Source organism: Bubalus kerabau, chromosome 23 (assembly GCF_029407905.1).
Source record: "Bubalus kerabau isolate K-KA32 ecotype Philippines breed swamp buffalo chromosome 23, PCC_UOA_SB_1v2, whole genome shotgun sequence".
NCBI lineage: Eukaryota > Metazoa > Chordata > Mammalia > Artiodactyla > Bovidae > Bubalus > Bubalus kerabau.
In genome coordinates this window covers 29,835,668-29,856,349 of record NC_073646.1, presented here as the reverse complement: position 1 = coordinate 29,856,349, position 20,682 = coordinate 29,835,668, and the positions used below count along the sequence as shown (strand labels likewise).

At 44.7% G+C, this 20,682-nt stretch overlaps 1 protein-coding gene across 5 annotated transcripts in view; it reads right to left on the bottom strand.

Annotated features, from left to right (window-relative positions):
• Nucleotides 1–20,682, bottom strand: part of CALN1 (calneuron 1) — a 512,378-nt gene that overhangs the window by 179,831 nt on the left and 311,865 nt on the right. For 4 of the 5 annotated variants that reach the window (XM_055562459.1, XM_055562457.1, XM_055562460.1 and 1 more), the window contains one exon: nt 3,274–3,386. In XM_055562459.1, the coding sequence (XP_055418434.1) occupies nt 3,274–3,386 (113 nt within the window). Of the gene's footprint in view, nt 1–1,325; nt 1,806–3,273; nt 3,387–20,682 lie in introns of those variants that run through there. The other variant, XM_055562458.1, reaches the window with a different exon arrangement.

Below are 20,682 nucleotides of genomic sequence, written 5' to 3'. Positions count from 1 at the left end.
TTTCTTTCCTGTGCACACAGATGTGAGATAAACTAGACCTATTTGTAAACAGGCAAGTAAAAACTCACTCTGGAGCATGCACAAAGAGCAGGAAGCCCTGTGAGTTTCTTTGTTCTTAACCTCCAGCCCCAAACCTGTTCCCACACATCCAATGCCATCCATTGAACAGATCCATTTGCTTAAATATTGATGTGTTTCATTTCTTAAATCAGAAACTGTAAATTAGGGACTTCCCTGGTGATCCAGTAGTTAAAGATCCACCTTGCAAATGCAGGGGACTCGGGTCTGATCCCTGATCAGGGGCCCAGGATCCCACATGCCGCAGGGCAGCTAAGGCCCATATGCTTGCAACTACTGAGTCCACGTGCTTTAGAACTCATGCTGTTCAACAAAAGAAGCCAATGCGCTGCAATAAGACCCAGCACAGCCAAAAAAAAAAAAACACTGTAAATTGCTAAGTCACTTCAGTCGTGTCCGACTCTGTGCAACCCCATAGACGGCAGCCCACCAGGCTCCCCTGTCCCTGGGATTCTCCAGGCAAGAACACTGGAGTGGGTTGCCATTTCCTTCTCCAATTCATGAAAGTGAAAAGTGAATGTGAAGTCGCTCAGTCGTGTCTGACTCCTAGTGACCCCATGGACTGCAGCCTACCAGGCTCCTCCATCCGTGTGATTTTCCAGGCAAGAGTACTGGAGTGGGGTGCCATTGCCTTCTCCCAAATTAGTCAAGTCTTAGTGAAGTTTGATTATACATAAGATAAAAATGTGAGCCAAGGAGCCAAGGTGTTCTACCTGTACCTTCTACAGGTACAGGTGAGTCCCGATGGTAAGACACCACTGGCTCCTCTCCTAGCTAAGGGTGGGCCTCATCTCTCTCTCTTTAAAGGGAGCAGAGTTTAACAGAAGTGTTGGTTGGACCTGGATCACCAGAGCTGCATGATCTCCCGTGATGCTGGTCATTACCTCTGCCATTTGGTCGTTACCACAGTCTGTGAGCTCGTGGCAGAACACAGCTGTGCACAGTGCTGGAGGTCATGGAGGAGGAAGGATGAAGGGCTGTTGTGGGGACTCAGGTGAACCCGAGATGCAGATGCTTCACAGCATGGGAGCATCTGTTGCATTAGATACCTTCTTGGTACAAGTGGCCTCGTGGTGTGTGGTGCAAGTGACTGGCAGAATAAAGTGACTTTGAGGATGCTGCGGCTCTGCAGTTGCAATGGAGTTGAAGTGTTGAGCATGAAAGCCCTCCCCCGCCCCCACCCTGCATCTGGCCCTCTCAGCTCCTCCCTCCCCTCCTCTCCTCTCCACCACTAACATACACCAAGTTCTGCTCAACTACATCACAGCAGTAACAGCCAACACACACGACTTTGATGAATAAAGGAGAAGAACACAATAAGAATTCCACAGGTTATTATTTGCTACATAAGACAGAGGTTCTGAACTGGCAGCCAAGAAATCTGTGAGCCTCACACCCAGACTAAGTACCCAGGGAGGACAGACACTCTGGGGCGTGGCCCTCGTGTTAGTAGCCAATCAATTCTATCTTCACTGATACCAGTTTCCTGCAAAGAGCCAGGCGCTCAAAACTTTGGGGATGAGCACCAACTGATAAATAGCCCTTTTTGCAGAATCCCATTTGATTTTCTTCTCCCCTTGGCTCTGTGGGCTAGAATGCCAGGAATGAGTGAGCCCTGGAGAGCAGACTTAATTTGCAAGGTGAGCCTAGGACCTGGTGGGCTCACTTCTCCCAACACAGAGAACATCCATGGTCCGTTTTCCTCTAAGATAGGGAGAAACCAAAACCTGAAAAAAATGAAAGGCCGTGACAGCAGTGTCGGGCCAGGAAGCTGAAGCCAAATCACAGCCCCATTCCCCTTTGTGGTCGCCGGTCTCCAAGGCGGTCCTCAATGACCCCTCCTCTGGGGATTCACTGGGAGGAGTCCTCTCCCTCCAGTGAATGCAGATGCACTTTGTAACCAATAGGATTGAGGTATAGTTGAATTACAGTGTTGTGTCGATTTCTGCTGTAGAGCAAAGTGACTCAGTTATACATATATATACATTCTTTTTCATATTCTTTTCTATTGTGTTTCATCATAGAGTATTGAATATAGTTCCCTGTGCTATACAGTAGGACCTTGTTGTTTATTCATTCTCCCCATACCAGTTTGCATCTGCTAATCCCAAACTTCCAATCCAACTCTCTCCCACCCTCCTTCCCCTTAGCAACCACCACTCTATTCTCTGTGAAGGACTGTCTTAAACGTCTTTTGTGAAACCCACAGTGACTGTTAGACTACGGGATAAGTAACAAATTCTTACTGAGTACTTGTTGGTTATATGCAAGATGATAGCAGATTAAGACTAGAGGTACACTGCCAACTGCAATCCTTAACTAGATGAGAGAAGTATTGTTAGTTAAGGGAAAAAACACATCAAGAAATTAAAGAAACCACCCTGTGTTGGAATGGTATTTTACATGTCTAAACTATAATTCAATTTAACTTGACAAATTATACTCACATTTTAAAATTAATTATTGGTGAGCCATTCCCAAAATTCCATAATCACAAAATAATATTCACATTTTAAAATTAAAGAATATAAAGAAATGACTTATAGCACATCAAAATAGTTCAAAGGTCATTGTTACTTGGAATTTCTAAGACAGCTTGCAGATAGAAACAGAAGCAAATTGAGAAGTATCAAATACAAATTTTGAGATAAAACCATTCTGTCCTCTTGAGAAATAGGATCCAAACACACAAGGCAATCATATCATCCTCTCAGCAAGGACCTCCTGAACCGGGAATGGCAGTGAGCACAGGTAATACTAATATGTCCTTCTTAAGTGTCTCCAGGAAAAAGGCTTTTGTGAACCAGAAGAGGAGGAATCTCATTTCTCCAAAATGTAAAAACTATTTTTGAAATAAGGAATACATAGGGAGATATTTCACTCTTCCAAGACTTAAATGAGTATAGTTTTGATACTTGTTTTCAGGGAACCTAGGAGAATCCCAGGGAAGGGGGAGCCTGGTGGGCTTCCGTCTATGGGGTCGCACAGAGTCGGACACGACTGAAGCGACTTAGCAGCAGCAGCAGCAGCAGCAGTATGATCTCAACTTAGTTGTCCAGTTCAAGAAATGTATGTCAGTCGAGCCCAGAAGAGAGCTTCACATGCTGAACAGAAGCTCAAGAATCCACAGTCAAATGTTAGTCCCAAACCCATGTTTACTATCAAATCTAATCTTTAAACAAAATCTTAACTCACCTGCCAGAATATGCTGTCTATTGTGTTTCCAAGAAAACCATCGCGACCTTCTGAAGACACCAGTTTGGGGCCAAGAATGGTCATGAATTCATCAAAATCCACCTGGCCATCCCCTGGAAAGAGAAGATATAAGTATGAGTTGAAAAGTAGCTGAAATTGACCTACCCAATGTTTATTTCATTATTTCACTGGAAATATGAAATAAAATCTCTGTGAAATAAAATCACGGAATAATTTGAAATAATGAAATAAACATCTGGGAGTAGATGAATAAAACAAACATGAAATAAACATCTACATGCTTTTCTCCACAGCATGACCTTGATCAATGAAGAGCTGGAACCATTTCTGAAAATTGTGCAACATCTTAAAATACCAAAAGACAACCAAGAAACTGGCAACAATTAGTACCTCCATACCACCTATCCCTAATCATTTGTTAGTATTTATATCTAAATCCCAACCAACACCTCCCACAACCTCACAGGTACCGTAATTCCTGGACCCCAAGTTGCCTAGCTTTATCCCAATCTCTTCCTTCATACTGGTCAATCACACATAGATTTAGTCATCAAGTCTTACTGATTTCACTTGTTAAATACCTGTAGCTGCTCTACCTTCTTTATTAATTCAATTGCTAGTCCAGTTCCAAAAACACTGTGGTAGGAAAATGTTTCCAAGAATGAATGTTCTAATAATAATTACAATATTACTAGTAAAATGACTTTTGTCCTCATATTCTCACTTCCACACTCTCTTTCACACAGTTGAGTTTACTTCTCCCAAAGCCTATCTGATCCTGCTTTATAAACTTCAATGGCATCTTTGACCAAAAATAAGGAAACCACCTCAGAACCCACCCACCTCCAGTCCCACTATGCCTTTTGACACCTTTTGCTCCCCACCTCTGCACAAGATGTCATGCTATTTCGGAGCTCCAGACCTCTGTACACACTGTTCCCTCCATTTGTCTACTGGGTAATCTCTAACTTGTTTCATAAGATGAAGCTGAAATATCATGTTCTCTTTTGATATTTTTCCTGACCCTTTCTCATCTCACTAGACAGAGTTGGGCAAACTTCTGTTTCTCCTACTAACTTAATGTGCACCTGTTTAGAACTGATTACCCTCTATCTCAGCCACTAATGTGCATGCCTCTCTCCCACCTAGATTGTTAGCTCTGCAAGGCCAAGGACCCAGTCTGAAATGTCTCTAGATTTGATACCATGGTGGGCACTCAAAGTGCCCTTAGAGAATGAATGATATCTCTTGCTTGTATTTTCTTTGCTCAGTTCAACATGTATTGGAACTTCCATGCTAGAGCTGACACTGGCCAAGTGAACTTAGGCCAACTTAGACAAAAGCGGACCTTCAGGGCATGGCCTGAGCCCCCAGGATTCATCAGTGTGGCATTCTGCACGGACTGCTTGGGAGGGTGTCTCCACCAAGAGTCACCACACCTTGGTTCCAGGTGAAAAAGACAGCCCAGGTGGCTGCATACAAGCTTGCCAAAGTGCAGACATATCAATCCACTCCCAGAGTGTAATAGCTTTCCATGAGCCTTTGCTGAAAACCTACTTCCAAAATTCAAGCAGATGTCATTATCAAGATGTCAAAAATTCAGAAAAAGACAGTCCAGGAACAGATCCCAGTGTAGATAAAACTTCCAAGAGGATAGGAGAAGCATGACAAGTCAGTGGGAAAGGGAAGACTGAGCCACCAAATGGGGTGGGGCAGTCCAAGGACTACTGAGAAAGGAATGTACCTCTTACCATTCGACAAGATGAAAGGATCTAAAATTTCACCCTGGATGGTCATCATCAGCCGACAACAAGTTAGCATCTTGCCTTTCAAACCAGCAAATACTTCTTAAAAGAATACTGTTCAATGCTGGCAGAGATGTGGAGAAGACACGAGCTCTCTTATGCACCCCTGTGTGCTCATCCTAAACACTGACTAGCAGGATTCAAGATGCTGTGTCCTGCTGGTTCCTTTTCACTTAACAACTTCACTTTTAAAGAAAAAGACAAAGCGAGGAAACTACCTTAAATGCAGTCCAAGATGTTTACCCAAAGATAAATCATCCAGTATTTGTGAAAGTAGAAAGCTGGAGGAAGCTGAGAATGGCCCAGTCTTGCTGGTATTCACAATGAGTTAGCACCACATGGCTCCCAGTCTAGGACAGTCACACTTGTTATGCTCATGCACTAACCTGCTGCTCACCCCAAGTTGCTCCTGCTAGTCAAACCTGGCACTGGGGACTTCTCTGGCAGTCCAGTCATTAAGAATCAGCCTGCCAGTGCAGGGGACAGGGGATCCTTGCTCTGGGGACTAACATTCTACAAGCCATAGGGCAGCTAAGCCCCTGACCCAACTACTGAAGCCAAAGTGCCCTAGAGTCCATGCTCTGCAACAAGAGAAGCTACCATAACGAGAAGCCTGCATGCTGCAACTAGAGAGTAGCCTCTGCTCACCACAACTAGAGAAAGCCTGCATGCATCAATGAAGAGCCTGTGTGCTGCAATGAAGACCTAGCGCAGCCATAAATAAATAAACAAACAAAAAGCCGGTGCTGGATGGCCAAAAAGTCTCAGACCAGAAGATGCATTCTCAAGAGAGAAAGTGTCACCTTCAGTGAGATGGACAGTGATTCTTAGGGGACAAAAAATATCTTAGGCATTAAATCATTAGTGGCCCTCCTAAGGTCACAGTACGTAAAGAGACATATGCACACTATATCTGTACTATTAAAATGCCATGGGGTTGGGGCAACTAGAGAAACAAGTGTCTTAAAAGGCATCTGAGCAGGTGAGTGGCAGAACAAGAAGGAGGAGCAGGACAAGAGGAAGAAGCAGACAAGGAAGAGGAAGTAGTTTGAGAAACACTAGACTAGATAATGTCTCAAGTACAGTAAGTCCCCTCCGTGCCAATCGTCAAGTTGTGAATTTTCAAAGATGCAAACGTGCATCTAGTTCCAGCAAGGAACCAGAACCTGTTCCATCAACGTCAGGCATGAGTGAAATTGCAGCTTGCCCTCCGTCTCCTATTGCTGACAATCCTTCAGTTCCACCATCTCCCACCTCCTCTCCCTCCTCCAGCTGGTAACCCTTGATGCCAGCCCCTGGATGCCAGCTGTTGTGCTCTACTAGTATAAGATGAGAAATGTTTTCTTTATTTTTTGTGTTTGTTTTTTATGTATTAGTTGTGTGGAAAGTATTATAAACCTATTACAGTGTAGTATGATATAGCTGATTGTGTTAGTTGGGTACCTATGAACAAATCAGACTTAAGAACAAACTGGACTTACTAATGAAACCTGTTCATATGTAGGGGACTTACTGCACTATGGTTCTCCTTCCAGGGACCTCCTTCTGAGGTGCTGGTCTAGTAACAGTGGGCATCACCCCAACCGTCTGTCACCCAGGGCAACGGTTCATAAAGGTTTAGAAGCTCGAGGGTGTGGATCATTCTTTCACAAAGACCTCATAAGACCCTATGTAAAATACATCCACTGGGCTGGGTCACACACGCTTCTGGCCGGGGTGTAGTAGGCACCATGCTCACTTGGGAGCTGAATGAAATGGGGATGGCGGAGGTCCAGAGTATGTGCAAAGTATATTTCTCAGTATATTAGGCACCTGAGGACCAGGAGGATGAGGCTGTTTTTAAACAATCTAACTTTCAGGTAAGAGGAAAGTGATCACCCACCTCTCTGAAACCTTCCCCCAACCCAGGTGATGGGAGAGCAGCATGTGGAACTGGAGTCCACACGGAACCCTGGTCAAAGTCATCAGGGAGCACTCACAGATGGTGCCCTTGGCTGAGAACATCAGCCTCAAAGTTGACAAATGGAAGTGATGCTTCCAACCATATCCTGACCTCGGTGAAGGGAGCAGCTTTTTTGCTCCCGAAACCCCTGACCAGAAGGGAAGAGCTTGGGTCATGGTGAGCAACCCCAGGGTGGTGCGAGCTACAGTGCAGGGGCACAGGGGACTTGGCAGAGCCTTTCTGCTAGTTGGAGGAGAGCTCTGGTTCATGGAAGGATTTGTTTCTAGCTATTAAGCAGAAGACATTTGGAACCTCAGATTTCTTATTGGTCAAAATGTGATTCTCTCCTCCATTTTTTTTTCCATTATCAATGAGCCAAGGGAGATTTCTGCAGGCCCATAGTTGGAGAAATAAGAGGGATGCCTCTTTGACTTTGTCTATGTCTCTTGGGATCTTCTCAGCTCTGGCTCCTGAGCATGTGCATATTGCACATTTTCTGCAGACCCTCAGTACACAGAGTCCTCCTTTACATACACAGCTCGTCACTGGTCTTGCCAGGAGTACAAGATTCTATTCAGATGGAGACTGAATAAAAGTCCCCTTCAGCAGATCCTAGTTTAAAGGATAGACAGGACTGGGAACACTCCGTAAGCTTTCAAAGCTGCTCCTAGCAGTCTGGCCCCACGTCCGCCTCACCCCACCCAACCCTGCATCCATCCCAGGAGTACTGAGAAGAGTATAATTTCAGATATATCTCCCTAAGTTCCTTATACAAAAACTAGCCGCCAGCAGAGGCAAAGTCTGGGAAGTCTGGTGATGATCTTAACATCTAGCATACTGAGCATTCACAATGCCATGGCATCATTGGAAGACACTGCACAGCCTAGTTCACTGAAGTCTGCCAGTGGCCCATTTTACAGATGAGAAAACTGATGCACAGAGAGGTTCAGTAACTTGCAGAAGCTCACACAGAGGAGCAGAGCAGTGATTCCCAACCCAGCAGCTTGCCTATGCTTTTGCTCCCTCTCAGGAGGCCAGGTGATGTATGACTCTGTCAGGAACACTCATTCATCTGACCCCAGTGTTCCCTGGCTGGGGAGTGCTGTGGCTCCTGGCACAAAGAGGCAAATTGAAATCTAAGTTGTCTTTTTGTCTAGTTATCAAGTCTCAGGTCAGCTGCTGGAGGCCTTTATTAAGCGTTTAAAAGAGTCATAATAAGTAATAGGAAATATTGATTTAACATTTGCTATATGCCAGACACTGAACTCAAGGTCTGACATATTATTGTGTTTGATTCCATCCCAACACTGTGAATAGGTTCTGCCCTTCCACATTCTACCCTTGAGAAAACTTCAGCAAGAAGAGGTTAAAGGAGCTAGGTCAAGGCTGGGCAGCTAGGATACGCCTGCCGAGGGATCAACTTGTAACTCTTGATATTAACCCCCACTTTGCAAAGCCTCTCTCTATGTCAGAGGCCCCAGTACAATTCCTGTTTCAGGTTCACACCTCTCTGCAAAGTCTGAGAGTATAATATGGTGGCTCAGACAGTAAAGCATCTGCCTGCAATGTGGGTTCAATCCCTGGGTTGGGAAGATCCCCTGGAGAAGGAAATGGCAACCCACTCCAGTACTCTTGCCTGGAAAATTCCATGGACTGAGGAGCCTGGTAGGCTACAGTCCATGGGGTCGCAAAGAGTCAGACACGACTGAGCCAGTTCACTTTCACTCCACTGAGCTTTTAGGAAGGAATTTAGTGGGAACTGGGAAAATGGCCTTTAGAGGCTTTAACACAAATGACCACTGTCTGAAAGCTCTTTGTTCCCCAAACTGCCATCCTGCCTGCAATGAGGGTCTCAGTAATTCTCCTTGGAGGGTCAGTTCTCAGAGGATCCAGGTCTCTCCCATACAATCCTATAGGCACCCTCTTCCACCAGGCCTGGCAGGGTGACATCAGGCAGGGGACATTCACGTGTCCCCTAAAGACATCAGGCTGGCATTCACGTGTCCCCTAAAGACAAACTGGGCATCTGCCCAGACTGCCCTCCCCGACCCTTCACAGAATGCAGCGACCTCCGAATGCAAAAACTTCATTTGGTTAAATCATTTTACGAATCTTTAACAGTCAAGTAAGTGCAGAGCGAAACAACGAAACTCACTCCAATAAGGACTCATTCCTAACCTCCCCCATGCTTCCAATATTATGATCCACTTAGCAAGACGGGCAGGAAGCTAACCTGCCCAGGACCACATCTGATTGCTCCCCACTGCTATGTAAGTCAGAGTAATGAACTTGAACGAGGGCAAGAAGCTGCGGGAGGGCCAGGACTGCACGACATTCGTTAAGACCAACCAGCTGAAACTTTCACCAAGAGGTAAAATAACAATAAACATCCCTGCGAAATAAAAGGAAGGAAAGGCATATTCAGAAAAAAGGATGGGTAAAGAAGGGTAATGAGGAGATAGCTTGGGAGGAAGAAGAAATGTCTGCTTGGGACTCCGTTCCAATCAACTGACTCAATTCCTAAAGCACAGAGATGTGAGGTGTGCGGTGGGGATGAATAGACACAGGCTTACCCTCTAGGAGGTTGCAATCCATTACCCAGGGCAGAATCAGGTAGGGGCTGGGACTGACCTAAAAGCATTGAGCTAGGGCAGCACCACGGTAGGAGCAAAGGCTCTAATTTGGAAATTCTCGATGGTTCAGGAGTGAGCTGAGAAACAGAATATTTCCTGCCATATCAGTAAACAAGGATATCACAGTCATCGGCAATTGCAGCCCTCCAACATGAGCCAGTGAGCCCTGAGGAAATTCAGGGCTGAAAAGAACACCTGCCATCTAGCAGCCATTAGATTGCAGGCACTCCCTGTGGTGAGCCCTGAGGGAACATAGGGTGTGAAAATACAGGATACTGGCCCCAGATAGCTCAGGTGCATACCTGAGGAATGATTTCATTGAGCTTAGACTCTTGCATTTTCCCATACTTAGAAAAGTGCTAAATGCCTTAACTTGAGATATCTGGTTTTCTTCAATTAATAATAATATTTTGATGTTCCTGATAACCTGCACGTTATTGAAATATTGTTGTTGTTGTTGTTTAGATGCTAAGTCGAGTCAGACTCTTTGTGACTCCACGGATTGTAGCCCACCAGGCCCCTCTGTCCAGGGGATTTCCCAGGCAAGAATACTGGAGTGGGTTGCCATTTCCTTCTCCAGGGGATCTTCCCGACCTGGAATCAAACCCATCTCCTGCATTGGCAGGCAGATTCTTTACTGCTGAGCCACCAGGGAAGCCCCTTATTGCAATATATCCTAGTATTTAGTTCTTCCCCTGGTCTCCTCAGAGTGGTTTCTCGGGGCTCTCTTTAATGCTGTCTCCTGAGCTACAGTCCTCATTTTGCCCCAAATAAAACTTGACTTGCAGCTCTCATGGTGTGCACTTTCTTAAAAGTCAACAGAACCCTTAACCCGTAAGGGAGGGGAGGTTCCAGCAAGCTGAAAGAGGAGATGAGCATCCTGAATACTTCATGGGCCCCAGGAAGGAAGTCGTGTGACTGGAGCAGTAACCACCCTCCCTTCATGCTGGAACAAGGACTCCTGTGGGAAGAGAACAGGACAAGATAAGCCCTGCTTGTTTCTGATGAAGAGTCAGTGGGAAGTGTCCAAGTGGGGAGTGAGAGCATCACCCCATCCACCAACTCCACCCAGTGAAATTTGTGTGCCTAATGCTGAGAAGGCAATGGCAACCCACTCCAGTGTTGTTGCCTGGAGAATCCCAGGGACGGGGAAGTCTGGTGGGCTGCCGTCTCTGCGGTCGCACAGAGCCAGACACGACTGAAGTGACTTAGCAGTAGCAGTAATGCTTCCACATCAACCTCTTATAATGTGTTAGGGACTGAACTGTGTCCCTCCAGAATTCATTGGTTGAAGCCCCAACTCCCAGTGTGACTATATTTGGAGACAGAGACTTGAAGGAAGTGATTAAGGCTAAGTGAGGTAATAAGGGTGGGACCCTAATCCAATAGGACTGGTATCCTTTTAAGAAGAGAAACAGGGACTTCCCTGGCAGTCCAGTGGTTGGGACTCAGTGTGTCCACTATAGATATCATGGGTTCGATCCCTGGTTAGGGATCTAATATAGACCTCAAAGCGGCTGGTGACACAAGCAAGGTTCTTCCTTGTGAAGGCTTGACTGTGGGCAGCAGGCTGGCTCAGCCACTATTCTGAAAGGACTAGCATGTTCTCTCCATCCTCTGCCTCTGCGCTCAGAATTTTACATACTTAAGTCCTCCTACTTCCCAAACTGCCCAATCCTCAACCTGCCTGTCAAAGCAGCTCCAAGGCCCAGACAACCCCAAGCAGTGCACCTGCCGCCGGCAACCTAGCATCCCGCGAAGCCTGTTTCTCATGGGAGCTGGACATTAAGCAGAGCTTTACACCGCTTATGTATCCTAGAAGAATAGAAAAGATGCTTTTACTTCCGCTTTATATCCAAATGGGAAATTGCAATTGACCACAGTAGAAAGTGGGCTTCCTAGGTAGCACAAGTGATAAAGAACCCACCTGCCAATGCAGGAGATGTCAGAGACATGGGTCCGATCCGTGGGTGGGGAAGATCCCCTGGAGGAAGGCATGGCAACCCACTCCAGTATTCTTGCCTGAAGAATCCCTCGGACTGAGGAGCCCTGCGGGTGGGCTACAGTCCATAGGGTCACAAAGAGTCGGACACGCCTGAAGCAACTTAGCACGCACACATGCACAGTAGAAAGCTGAGGGATAGTGAGGATAAAGGAGGGAGTTGGTGGAGGGTGGAGGCATGTCCTAGCCTTGGCACTGCTCACTCTCACTTCCCTTCCAAATAGGACCAGGAAGTAATCAATAAGGCTGGCTCTCAGGAGGTGTGCAAAGTTCGTGCTCACAGCTGGGGCCCATGCTTCTCTGGTATTGTTTCTCATCTATGCTATGGGTCCATCCAAGCCTAATCTTCTTAGAGTTAGCCCAGCCATGCTACCTCCTCTCTTATTTTCTGCATACAGATACAGCCCACGGGCAAGGCTGAATATACACAGGCACTTTTTTCCTTATTCCTATTGCTCTTATATTCACATCTTCCTCAGGGATCCATGTGGAAGAGAAACTGTCAAAACAAGACAGACCATGCATCTTACTAGCACCAAACTCGCCTTCTACTCCAATAGCTGCAAGGTCATTTCTAACCTTCAGAGAATAGTGTTGACTAGATAGTTTCGGATCTGAAATACATTAGGGAGTAAGTTATGAGAAAATGGATGACTTCAGAATAATCTTGACTTGAGGATCACAAAGAACAGATATTGAGCACAGTTTTATGGACTTGTTGGTCCTTTGGATAAATGTCTATTTAGTTCCTCTGCCTATTTAAAAATTTTTTTTTCTATTTTATGTTGTACAGATGTTTTGGTGTGGACCATTTTAAACGTCTTTATTTAATTTATTACAATAGTGCTTCTATTTTATGTTTTGTGCTTTTGGCTGCAAGACATGTAAGGGATTTTCAGCTCCCTGACCAGAGAGATAAGTCAGCCTCTCCCATCAGGAAGCTTCCATAAACCTCTTATCCTTATCATCAGAGGGCAGACAGAATGAAAACCACAATCACAGAAAACTAATCAAACTGATCATATGGACCAGTCTTGTCTAACTCAATGAAACTAAGAGCCATGTGGTGTAGGATCACCCAAGACAGATGGGTCATGGCAGAGAGTTCTGACAAAACGTGATCCACTGGAGAATGGAAGGCAAACCACTTCAGTATTCTTGCCTTGAAAACCCCATGAACAGTATGAAAAGGCAAAAAGATAGGACACTGAAAGATGAACTCCCCAGGTCGGTAGGTGCCCAAGATGCTACTGGAGATCAGTGGAGAAATAACTCCAGAAAGAATGAACAGATGAAGCCAAAGCAAAAACAACGCCCAATTGTGGACATGACTGGTGATGGAAGTAAAGTCCTATGCTATAAAGAACAATATTGCATAGGAACGTGGAATGTTAGGTCCATGAATCAAGACAAATTGGAAGTGCTCAAACAGGAGATGGCAAGAGTGAACATTGACATTTTAGGAATCAGTGAACTAAAATGGACTGGAATGGGTGACTATAATTCAGATGACCATTATATCTACTACTGTGGGCAAGAACCCCTTAGAAGAAATGCAGTAGCCATCATGGTCAACAAAAGAGTCTGAAATGCAGTACTTGGGTGCAATCTCAAAAATGACAGAATGATCTCTGTCCATTTCAAAGGCAAACCATTCAATATCACAGTAATCCAAGTCTATGCCCCAACCAGTAATGCTGAAGAAGCTGAAGTTGAACGGTTCTGTGAAGACCTACAAGACCTTCTCAAACTAACACCCCAAAAAGATGTCCTTTTCATTATAGGGGATTGGAACGCAAAAGTAGTAAGTCAAGAGATACCTGGAGTAACATACGAATTTGGCTTTGGAATACAAAATGAAGCAGGGCAAAGGCTAATAGAGTTTTGCCAAGAGAATGCACTGGTCATAGCAAACACCCTCTTCCAACAACACAAGAGAAGACTCTACACATGGACATCACCAGATGGTCAATACCGAAATTAGATTGACTATATTTTTTGCAGCCAAAGATAGAGAAGCTCTATACAGTCAGCAAAAACAAGACCAGGAGCTGACTGTGGCTCAGACCATGAACTCCTTATTGCCAAATTCAGACTGAAATTGAAGAAAGTAGGGAAAACCACTAGACCATTCAGGTATGACCTAAATCAAATCCCTTACAATTATACAGTGGAAGGGACAAATAGATTCAAGGCATTAGATCTGATAGACAGAGTGCCTGAAGAACTATGGACGGAGGTTCATGGCATTGTACAGGAGGCAGTGATCAAGACCATCCCCAAGAAAAAGAAATGCAAAAAGGCAAGATGGTTCTCTGAGGAGGCCTTACAAATAGATGGGGAAAGAAGAGAAGCAAAAGGCAAAGGAGAGAAGGAAAGATATACCCATTTGAATGCAGAATTCCAAGGAATAGCAAGGAGAGATAAGAAAGTCTTCCTCAGTGATTAGTGCAAAGAAATAGAGGAAAACAATAGAATGGGAAAGACTAGAGATCTCTTCAAGAAAATTAGAGATACCAAGGAAACATTTCATGCAAAGATGGGCTCAATAAAGGACAGAAATGATATGGACCTAACAGAAGCAGAAGATATTAAGAAGAGGTGGCAAGAATACACAGAATTATACAAAAACAGATCTTCACAAGCCAGATAATCACCCAGGTGATCACTCACCTATAGCCAGACATCCTGGAATGCGAAGTCAAGTGGGCTTTAAGAAGCATCACTATGAACAAAGCTAGTGGAGGTGATGGAATTCCAGTTGAACTATTTCAAATCCTAAAAGATGATGCTGTGAAAGTGCTGCACTCAATATGCCAGCAAATCTGGAAAACTCTGCAGTGGCCACAGGACTGGAAAAGGTCAGTTTTCATTCCAGTCCCAAAGAGAGGCAATGCCAAAGAATGCTCAAACTACCGCACAATTGCGCTCATTTCACATGCTAACAAAGTAATGCTCAAAATTCTCCAAACCAGGTTTCAACAGTATGTGATCCATGAACTTCCAGATGTTAAAGCTGTATTTAGAAAAGGCAGAGGAACCAGAGATCAAATTTGCCAACATCTGTTGGATCATGGAAAAAGCAAGAGAGTTCCAGAAAAGCATCTACTTCTGCTTTATTGACTATGCCAAAGCCTTTGACTGTGTGGATCACAATAAACTGTGGAAAATTCTGAAAGAGATGGGAATACCAGACCACCTGACCTGCCTCCTGAGAAATCTGTATGCAAGTCAAGAAGCAACAATTAGAACCAGACATGGAATAACAGACTGGTTCCAAATTGGGAAAGGACTATGTCAAGACTGTATATTGTCACCCTGCTTATTTAACTTATATGCAGAGTACATCATGCAAAATGCCGGGCTGGATAAAGCACAAGCTGGAATCAAGATTGCTGGGAGAAATATCAATAACCTCAGATATGCAGATGACACCACCCTTATGGCAGAAAGTGAAGAAGAACTAAAGAACCTCCTGATGAAACTGAAAGAGGAGAGTGAAAAAGTTGGCTTAAAACTCAACATTCAAAAACTAAGATCATGTCATCTGGTCCCATCACTCCATCGCAAATAGATGGAGAAACAATGGAAATAGTGACAGACTTTATTTTCTTGGGCTCCGAAATCACTGCAGATGGTGACTGCAGCCATGAAATTAAAAGACGCTTGCTCCTTAGAAGAAAAGTTATGACCACACTAGACAGCATATTAAGAAGCAGAAATATTCCTTTGCCAACAAAGCTCCATCTAGTCAAAGCTATGGTTTTTCCAGTAGTCATGTATGGACGTGAGAGTTGGATCATAAAGAATGCTGAGCACCGAAAAATTGATGCTTTTGAACTGTGGTGTTGGAGAAGACTCTTTAGAGTCCCTTGGACTGCAAGAAAATCAAACCAGTCAGTCCTAAAGGAAATCAGTCCTGAATATTCATTGGAAGGACTGGTGCTGAAGCTGAAACCACTTTGGCCACCTGATGCAAAGAACTGACTCATTTGAAAAGACCCTGATGCTGGGAAAGACTGAAGGCGGGAGGAGAAGGGGACAATGGATGATGGAATGGTTGGATGGCATCACTGACTCAATGGACACGAGTTTGAGCAAGCTCTGGGAGTTGGTGATGGACAGGGAAGCCTGGTGTGCTGCAATCCACAGAGTGGCAAAGAGTCAGACACAACTAAGCGATTGAACTGAACTGAACTGACCAGGGATTGAACTTGCATTCCCTTCACTGGAAAGTGATGTCTTTACTTCTGGACTCCCAAGGAAGACCCCATTTTTCAATCCGATTATTTGGGTGTTTTGGTTAATGTGTTGGATGATATTGTTTAAGGATACAGCCTTGCAACTAGTGGAGAAATGAGTCCCAGAGGTCTTATATACACTACAGTCATGGTAGCTGACAAAAGTGTATTATAAACATTAAACTTGCTAAGAGATTAGATCTTAATTGTTCCCCAAACTGGACAAAAATAATTTCACAGCATGACAGAGGTGTCAGCTAATGCTAGTCTAGCATATTCCATACTCCACTATAAGTGAATGTTGCTCAGTCGTGTCTGACTCTTTGCAACGCCATGAACTATATATAGTCCATGGAATTCTCTAGGCCACAATACTGGAGTGGGTAGCCTTTCCCTTCTCCAGGGGATCTTCCCAACCCAGGGATCAAACCCAGGTCTCCCACATTACCAGTATAAATGTATCAAATAAAAAATAATGAGGATAATCTCTAATGTGTCTTCATTCAACTTTCTGTAAAAAAGTCCATGAAACCAGAAAAAGACCCAAAAAAAAAAAAAAAAATCACAGAAGTTCTAAAAGCTGAGGCTACCCATCAACCACTTGAAAAAAATCTAAGGAAATGTTTGCCAGCCACAGCGCAAGTGAAGCAGATGGAGAAATAAAACAAGTCGTCTGTGCAGGCTGCACTCTTGGAAAGGGAGCTGCGGCACCTGCCAAGAAGTGATGGGAAGAGGCATGAGCATCATTCTTGGTCCTTGCCAAGTTCGGGGACCCAGACTCTGCGAAACCTAGAGACCCAGGCAACCAGCTCCCAAGTGTGTATGCCTGGGCTGCTAGGAAGTCTGGCACCTTGTTCTTGTTTCTTGTCATCCTTTTCTCTCCTCTGGTACCTCCATTTGTAGGTACAACCCCAGCATAGCACACGAGGAGAAGTTCCAACTGGCCAGCATTGTGCTACAGGCTCCAGTCTCCACGCCCTAAGCAGGGGGGAGACTGTGGGGACCCAGAGTGTAAGAAGTGTTGGGAATTGTTATCATGGTTTAATATGCTGCTTCTTGATCATGATTCTTATCTTTTAACTTTTGGGGGGCTGCATCCCAAAGCATGTGGGAATCTTAGTTCCATGCCCCCTGCATTGGAAGAGCAGAGTCTTAACCACTGGATCAAGGGAAGCCTTTTGATCATGATTCTTTTTTTAAAACATAAATTTATTTATTTTAATTGGAGGCTAATTACTTTACAATATTGTATTGGTTTCGCCATACATCAACATGAATCCGCCACAGGTGTACACGTGTTCCCCAGCCTGAAGCCCCCTCCCACTGATCATGATTCTTTAACCATAAATGCTTCTCAGATTTAAAGAAGTGGTGAGTGTAAGCACGAAAACAAACCCTGCCCAGTATTCTTTTACTGAATACTTATTAGTCACCAAAAACTACACGAGGTATGGCACACTTCCTCCCCATAAGTGGATATTCTGAAACTCAAGTGGGAAAAGAAGGTGGTCAGTGACACCCACACAAATGATAGTTGGTTAATTCCAGGAACCAGGTCTCCACATTAAGAACCAAAAATGAAGGGAAAAAATATGGGTGAGTTCAAAAAGAGAGGAGAAACATTATCCTGAATACCCAAAGAAAAATTTACTCCTGAAACTCATTCACTATTAGAGAAGGATTAAGGAACACCTGCTTGTATTCCCAGTATGATAGATGAAAGCAGCCCTGTGCAGGACTTCCCTGGTGGTCCAGTGGTTAAGACTCCTCCCTCCCAATGCAGAGGGCCCACGTTTGATCCCTGACCAGGGAACAAGACCCACATGCTGTGACTAGAGATGAGGCATGCCACAACAAAGATCCTGCATGCAGCAATGACAATCCCACGTACCACAACTGAGACGCAGCACAACCAAAGGGGAAAAAAGCAAAAACAGAAAGAAAGAAAACAGTCCTATGCAATTAAGAGATTGTACAAACATATGAGGATGAGGTGAAAGACATGAATGGAAGGAAGAGGGACCCAGCTTCAGCGAGGAGAAAAGGTGAGGACGTCATCAATGCTCTAGCAAAGTCAACGTCTACTTGGGATCCATTGGCAGAAAACTATGACTTCTAACTCAAGCCAACAAATAGGTTCCCAGACCCATTACATAGAGTCATTGCGCTAGACCTGGGGATGCTAAATGAACATAGAGGACATCAACTCTGTGGTCTAGGAAATTCAAGTTCAGCTGGGAAGAGAGACAAACAAGGCATCACAAGTGTGTGTTGACTATAAAAGTACTCAATTCAGTTCAGTTCAGTCGCTCAGTCGTGTCCAACTCTTTGCAACCCCATGAATCACAGCACGCCAGGCCTCCCTGTCCATCACCAACTCCCAGAGTTCACTCAGACTCATGTCCGTCAAGTCGGTGAGGCTACCCAGCCATCTCATCCTCTGTCATCCCCTTCTCCTCCTGCCCCCAATCCCTCCCAGCATCACAGTCTTTTCCAATGAGTCAACTCTTCTCATGAGGTGGCCAAAGTACTGGAGTTTCAGCTTTAGCATCATTCCTTCCAAAGAAATCCCAGGGCTGATCTCCTTTAGAATGGACTGGTTGGATCTCCTTGCAGTCCAAGGGACTCTCAAGAGTCTTCTCCAACACCACAGTTCAAAAGCATCAATTTTTTGGCACTCAGCTTTCTTCACAGAGGCAAAAATCAGAGAAACTTGATATGATCTAGGACAGTTCTCCAAGGTAGGAGGAAGGGGAAAGGATGCTCAAGAACACTCATTGTGGTGCCAGAAAAGAATATCACTCCATCTTTATCTTTTTAATTCTTGGTATGTGTTAGAAGGTCCTTGTGGCTCAGCTGGTAGAGAATCTGCCTGCAATGCAGGAGACCTGGGTTCGATCCCTGGGTTGGGAAGATCCCCGGGAGAAGGGAAAGGCTACCCACTCCGGTGGGTATCCACTGGGTTCCCACAGTCTCCCCCCTGCTTAGGGCGTGGAGACTGGAGCCTGTAGCACGATGCTGGCCAGTGCTGGAACTTCTCCTCATGTGATATTCTGGGGTTGTACCTACAAATGGAGGTACCAGAGAAGGAGAGAAAAGGGATGACAAGAAACAAGGCTATCCACTCTAGAATTCCAAGGACTGTATAATCCATGGGGTTGCAAAGAGTCGGACACGAATGAGCGACTTTCTCTTCACTTCACTTCACTTCAGAAGGTCCAAAATTTATTTGTAGAGTAGTGCCTGGATATAATATGATAAACAGGGAGGGGGCAAGGATGCAAGAATTGAAAAGGGCAAAAAGAGAGGTCATTGTGTACTGGGAAAGCCAAAACCTGTACATATCAACTTGCTATTTATATGCTTCTTCTTGGTAAGTCTGTTACTTAAAGTCGTGTATTAGTATATTAATTTTATGCAGGCAAATGTAAGTGTTAATTGGAAACTATCATGTTATGTTGGAGGGGAGAGGAGCAATTGCAGTAGCAGTAATAAAGGTAGCTGCCGCTGCAGCAGCAGAAATAGTTGTAGAAATAACCCACAACCCTAAGTTACTCTAAATAAAGACAGAGGAAAATAAGACAGAAAAGAAATGATGAAAGAGAAGATGATGGGGACTTCCCTGGTGGTCCAGTGGCTAAGATCTCCATACTCCTAATGCAGGGGGTCCAGGTTCAATCCCTAGTCAGGCAGCTAGATCCTGCATGCTGCAATGAAGATCCCGCACACAGCAACTAAGACCTGATGCAGTCAAATAAGTAAAGAAATCATTTTTTTAAGTGGTGATCTCTATGGATATCACAAAGAAGCTGAGTTAAATATAATATCTCATCAGGACTTTTTAAAACTGGGAAAAGAATGTGTGTTAGTTGCTTAGTCGTGTCCGACTCTTTGCAACTCCATGGACTAGAGCCTGCCAGGCTCCTCTGTCCATGGAATTCTCCAGGCAAGAATACTGGAGTGGGTGCCATTTCCTTCTCCATGGAAAAAGTAGGAGTGACCTCCTTAAAAGAGTAAGAGTGATCGACTTTAAGACCAGAACAGATATCCTCATGCAGGGAGGAATCCCCATTCAGATAAGTAAGACCCAGGATACTTGCTATCATTTTCATTCAATATTATTCTCAACATGCTGGTCAATATTATGATGTGAAATGGAAGTGAGAAATAATCACCTCAGAAATGGAGGAGACAAGATTACCACTATTCAGAGGGCGGTATGATTGTCTAGAAAGAACAACAGTCATTCTGGGAAATTTAGTAACAGTGGCTATGCACCAGACACACATTTAAAAATCAATAGTTTTCTTGTGTGACAGCGATAACCATTTAGAAAACTTAACAGAAAAGAACCCAGAGACTTCTGAGCCTGCAGCTATATCCCAACTGGCTCTCCCTCCCATCCTCCTGGCAAGTCCCCTCTGCTGTGGGCACAGACTCAAGTGGGCAAGGGCTCCCAGAGATGATGGAGCACAGGTGAAGGGATGGTACAGAGAAGGGGTGCCCAGGGGCCAGCAGAAAGGGGACCTGCCTCACCTGGGAGTCTCCTAGAGAAAGGACCTCACCTGTGTACATGAGCTAGATGGGCGGCAGGGGCATCCTGATCCACTGACTCCTAAAATTTGTGGAGAAAAATTTGCTCTGTGGGCTGGGGTCTCCATGCTTCTGAGTAGGGAAGCCCCCAGAGGGAGGGCTTCCCCCTGCATCCTCAGAAAACAGGCATTTCTTCTCTGCTCAGCTACAAGATGGAAACTGAGACTTCTCT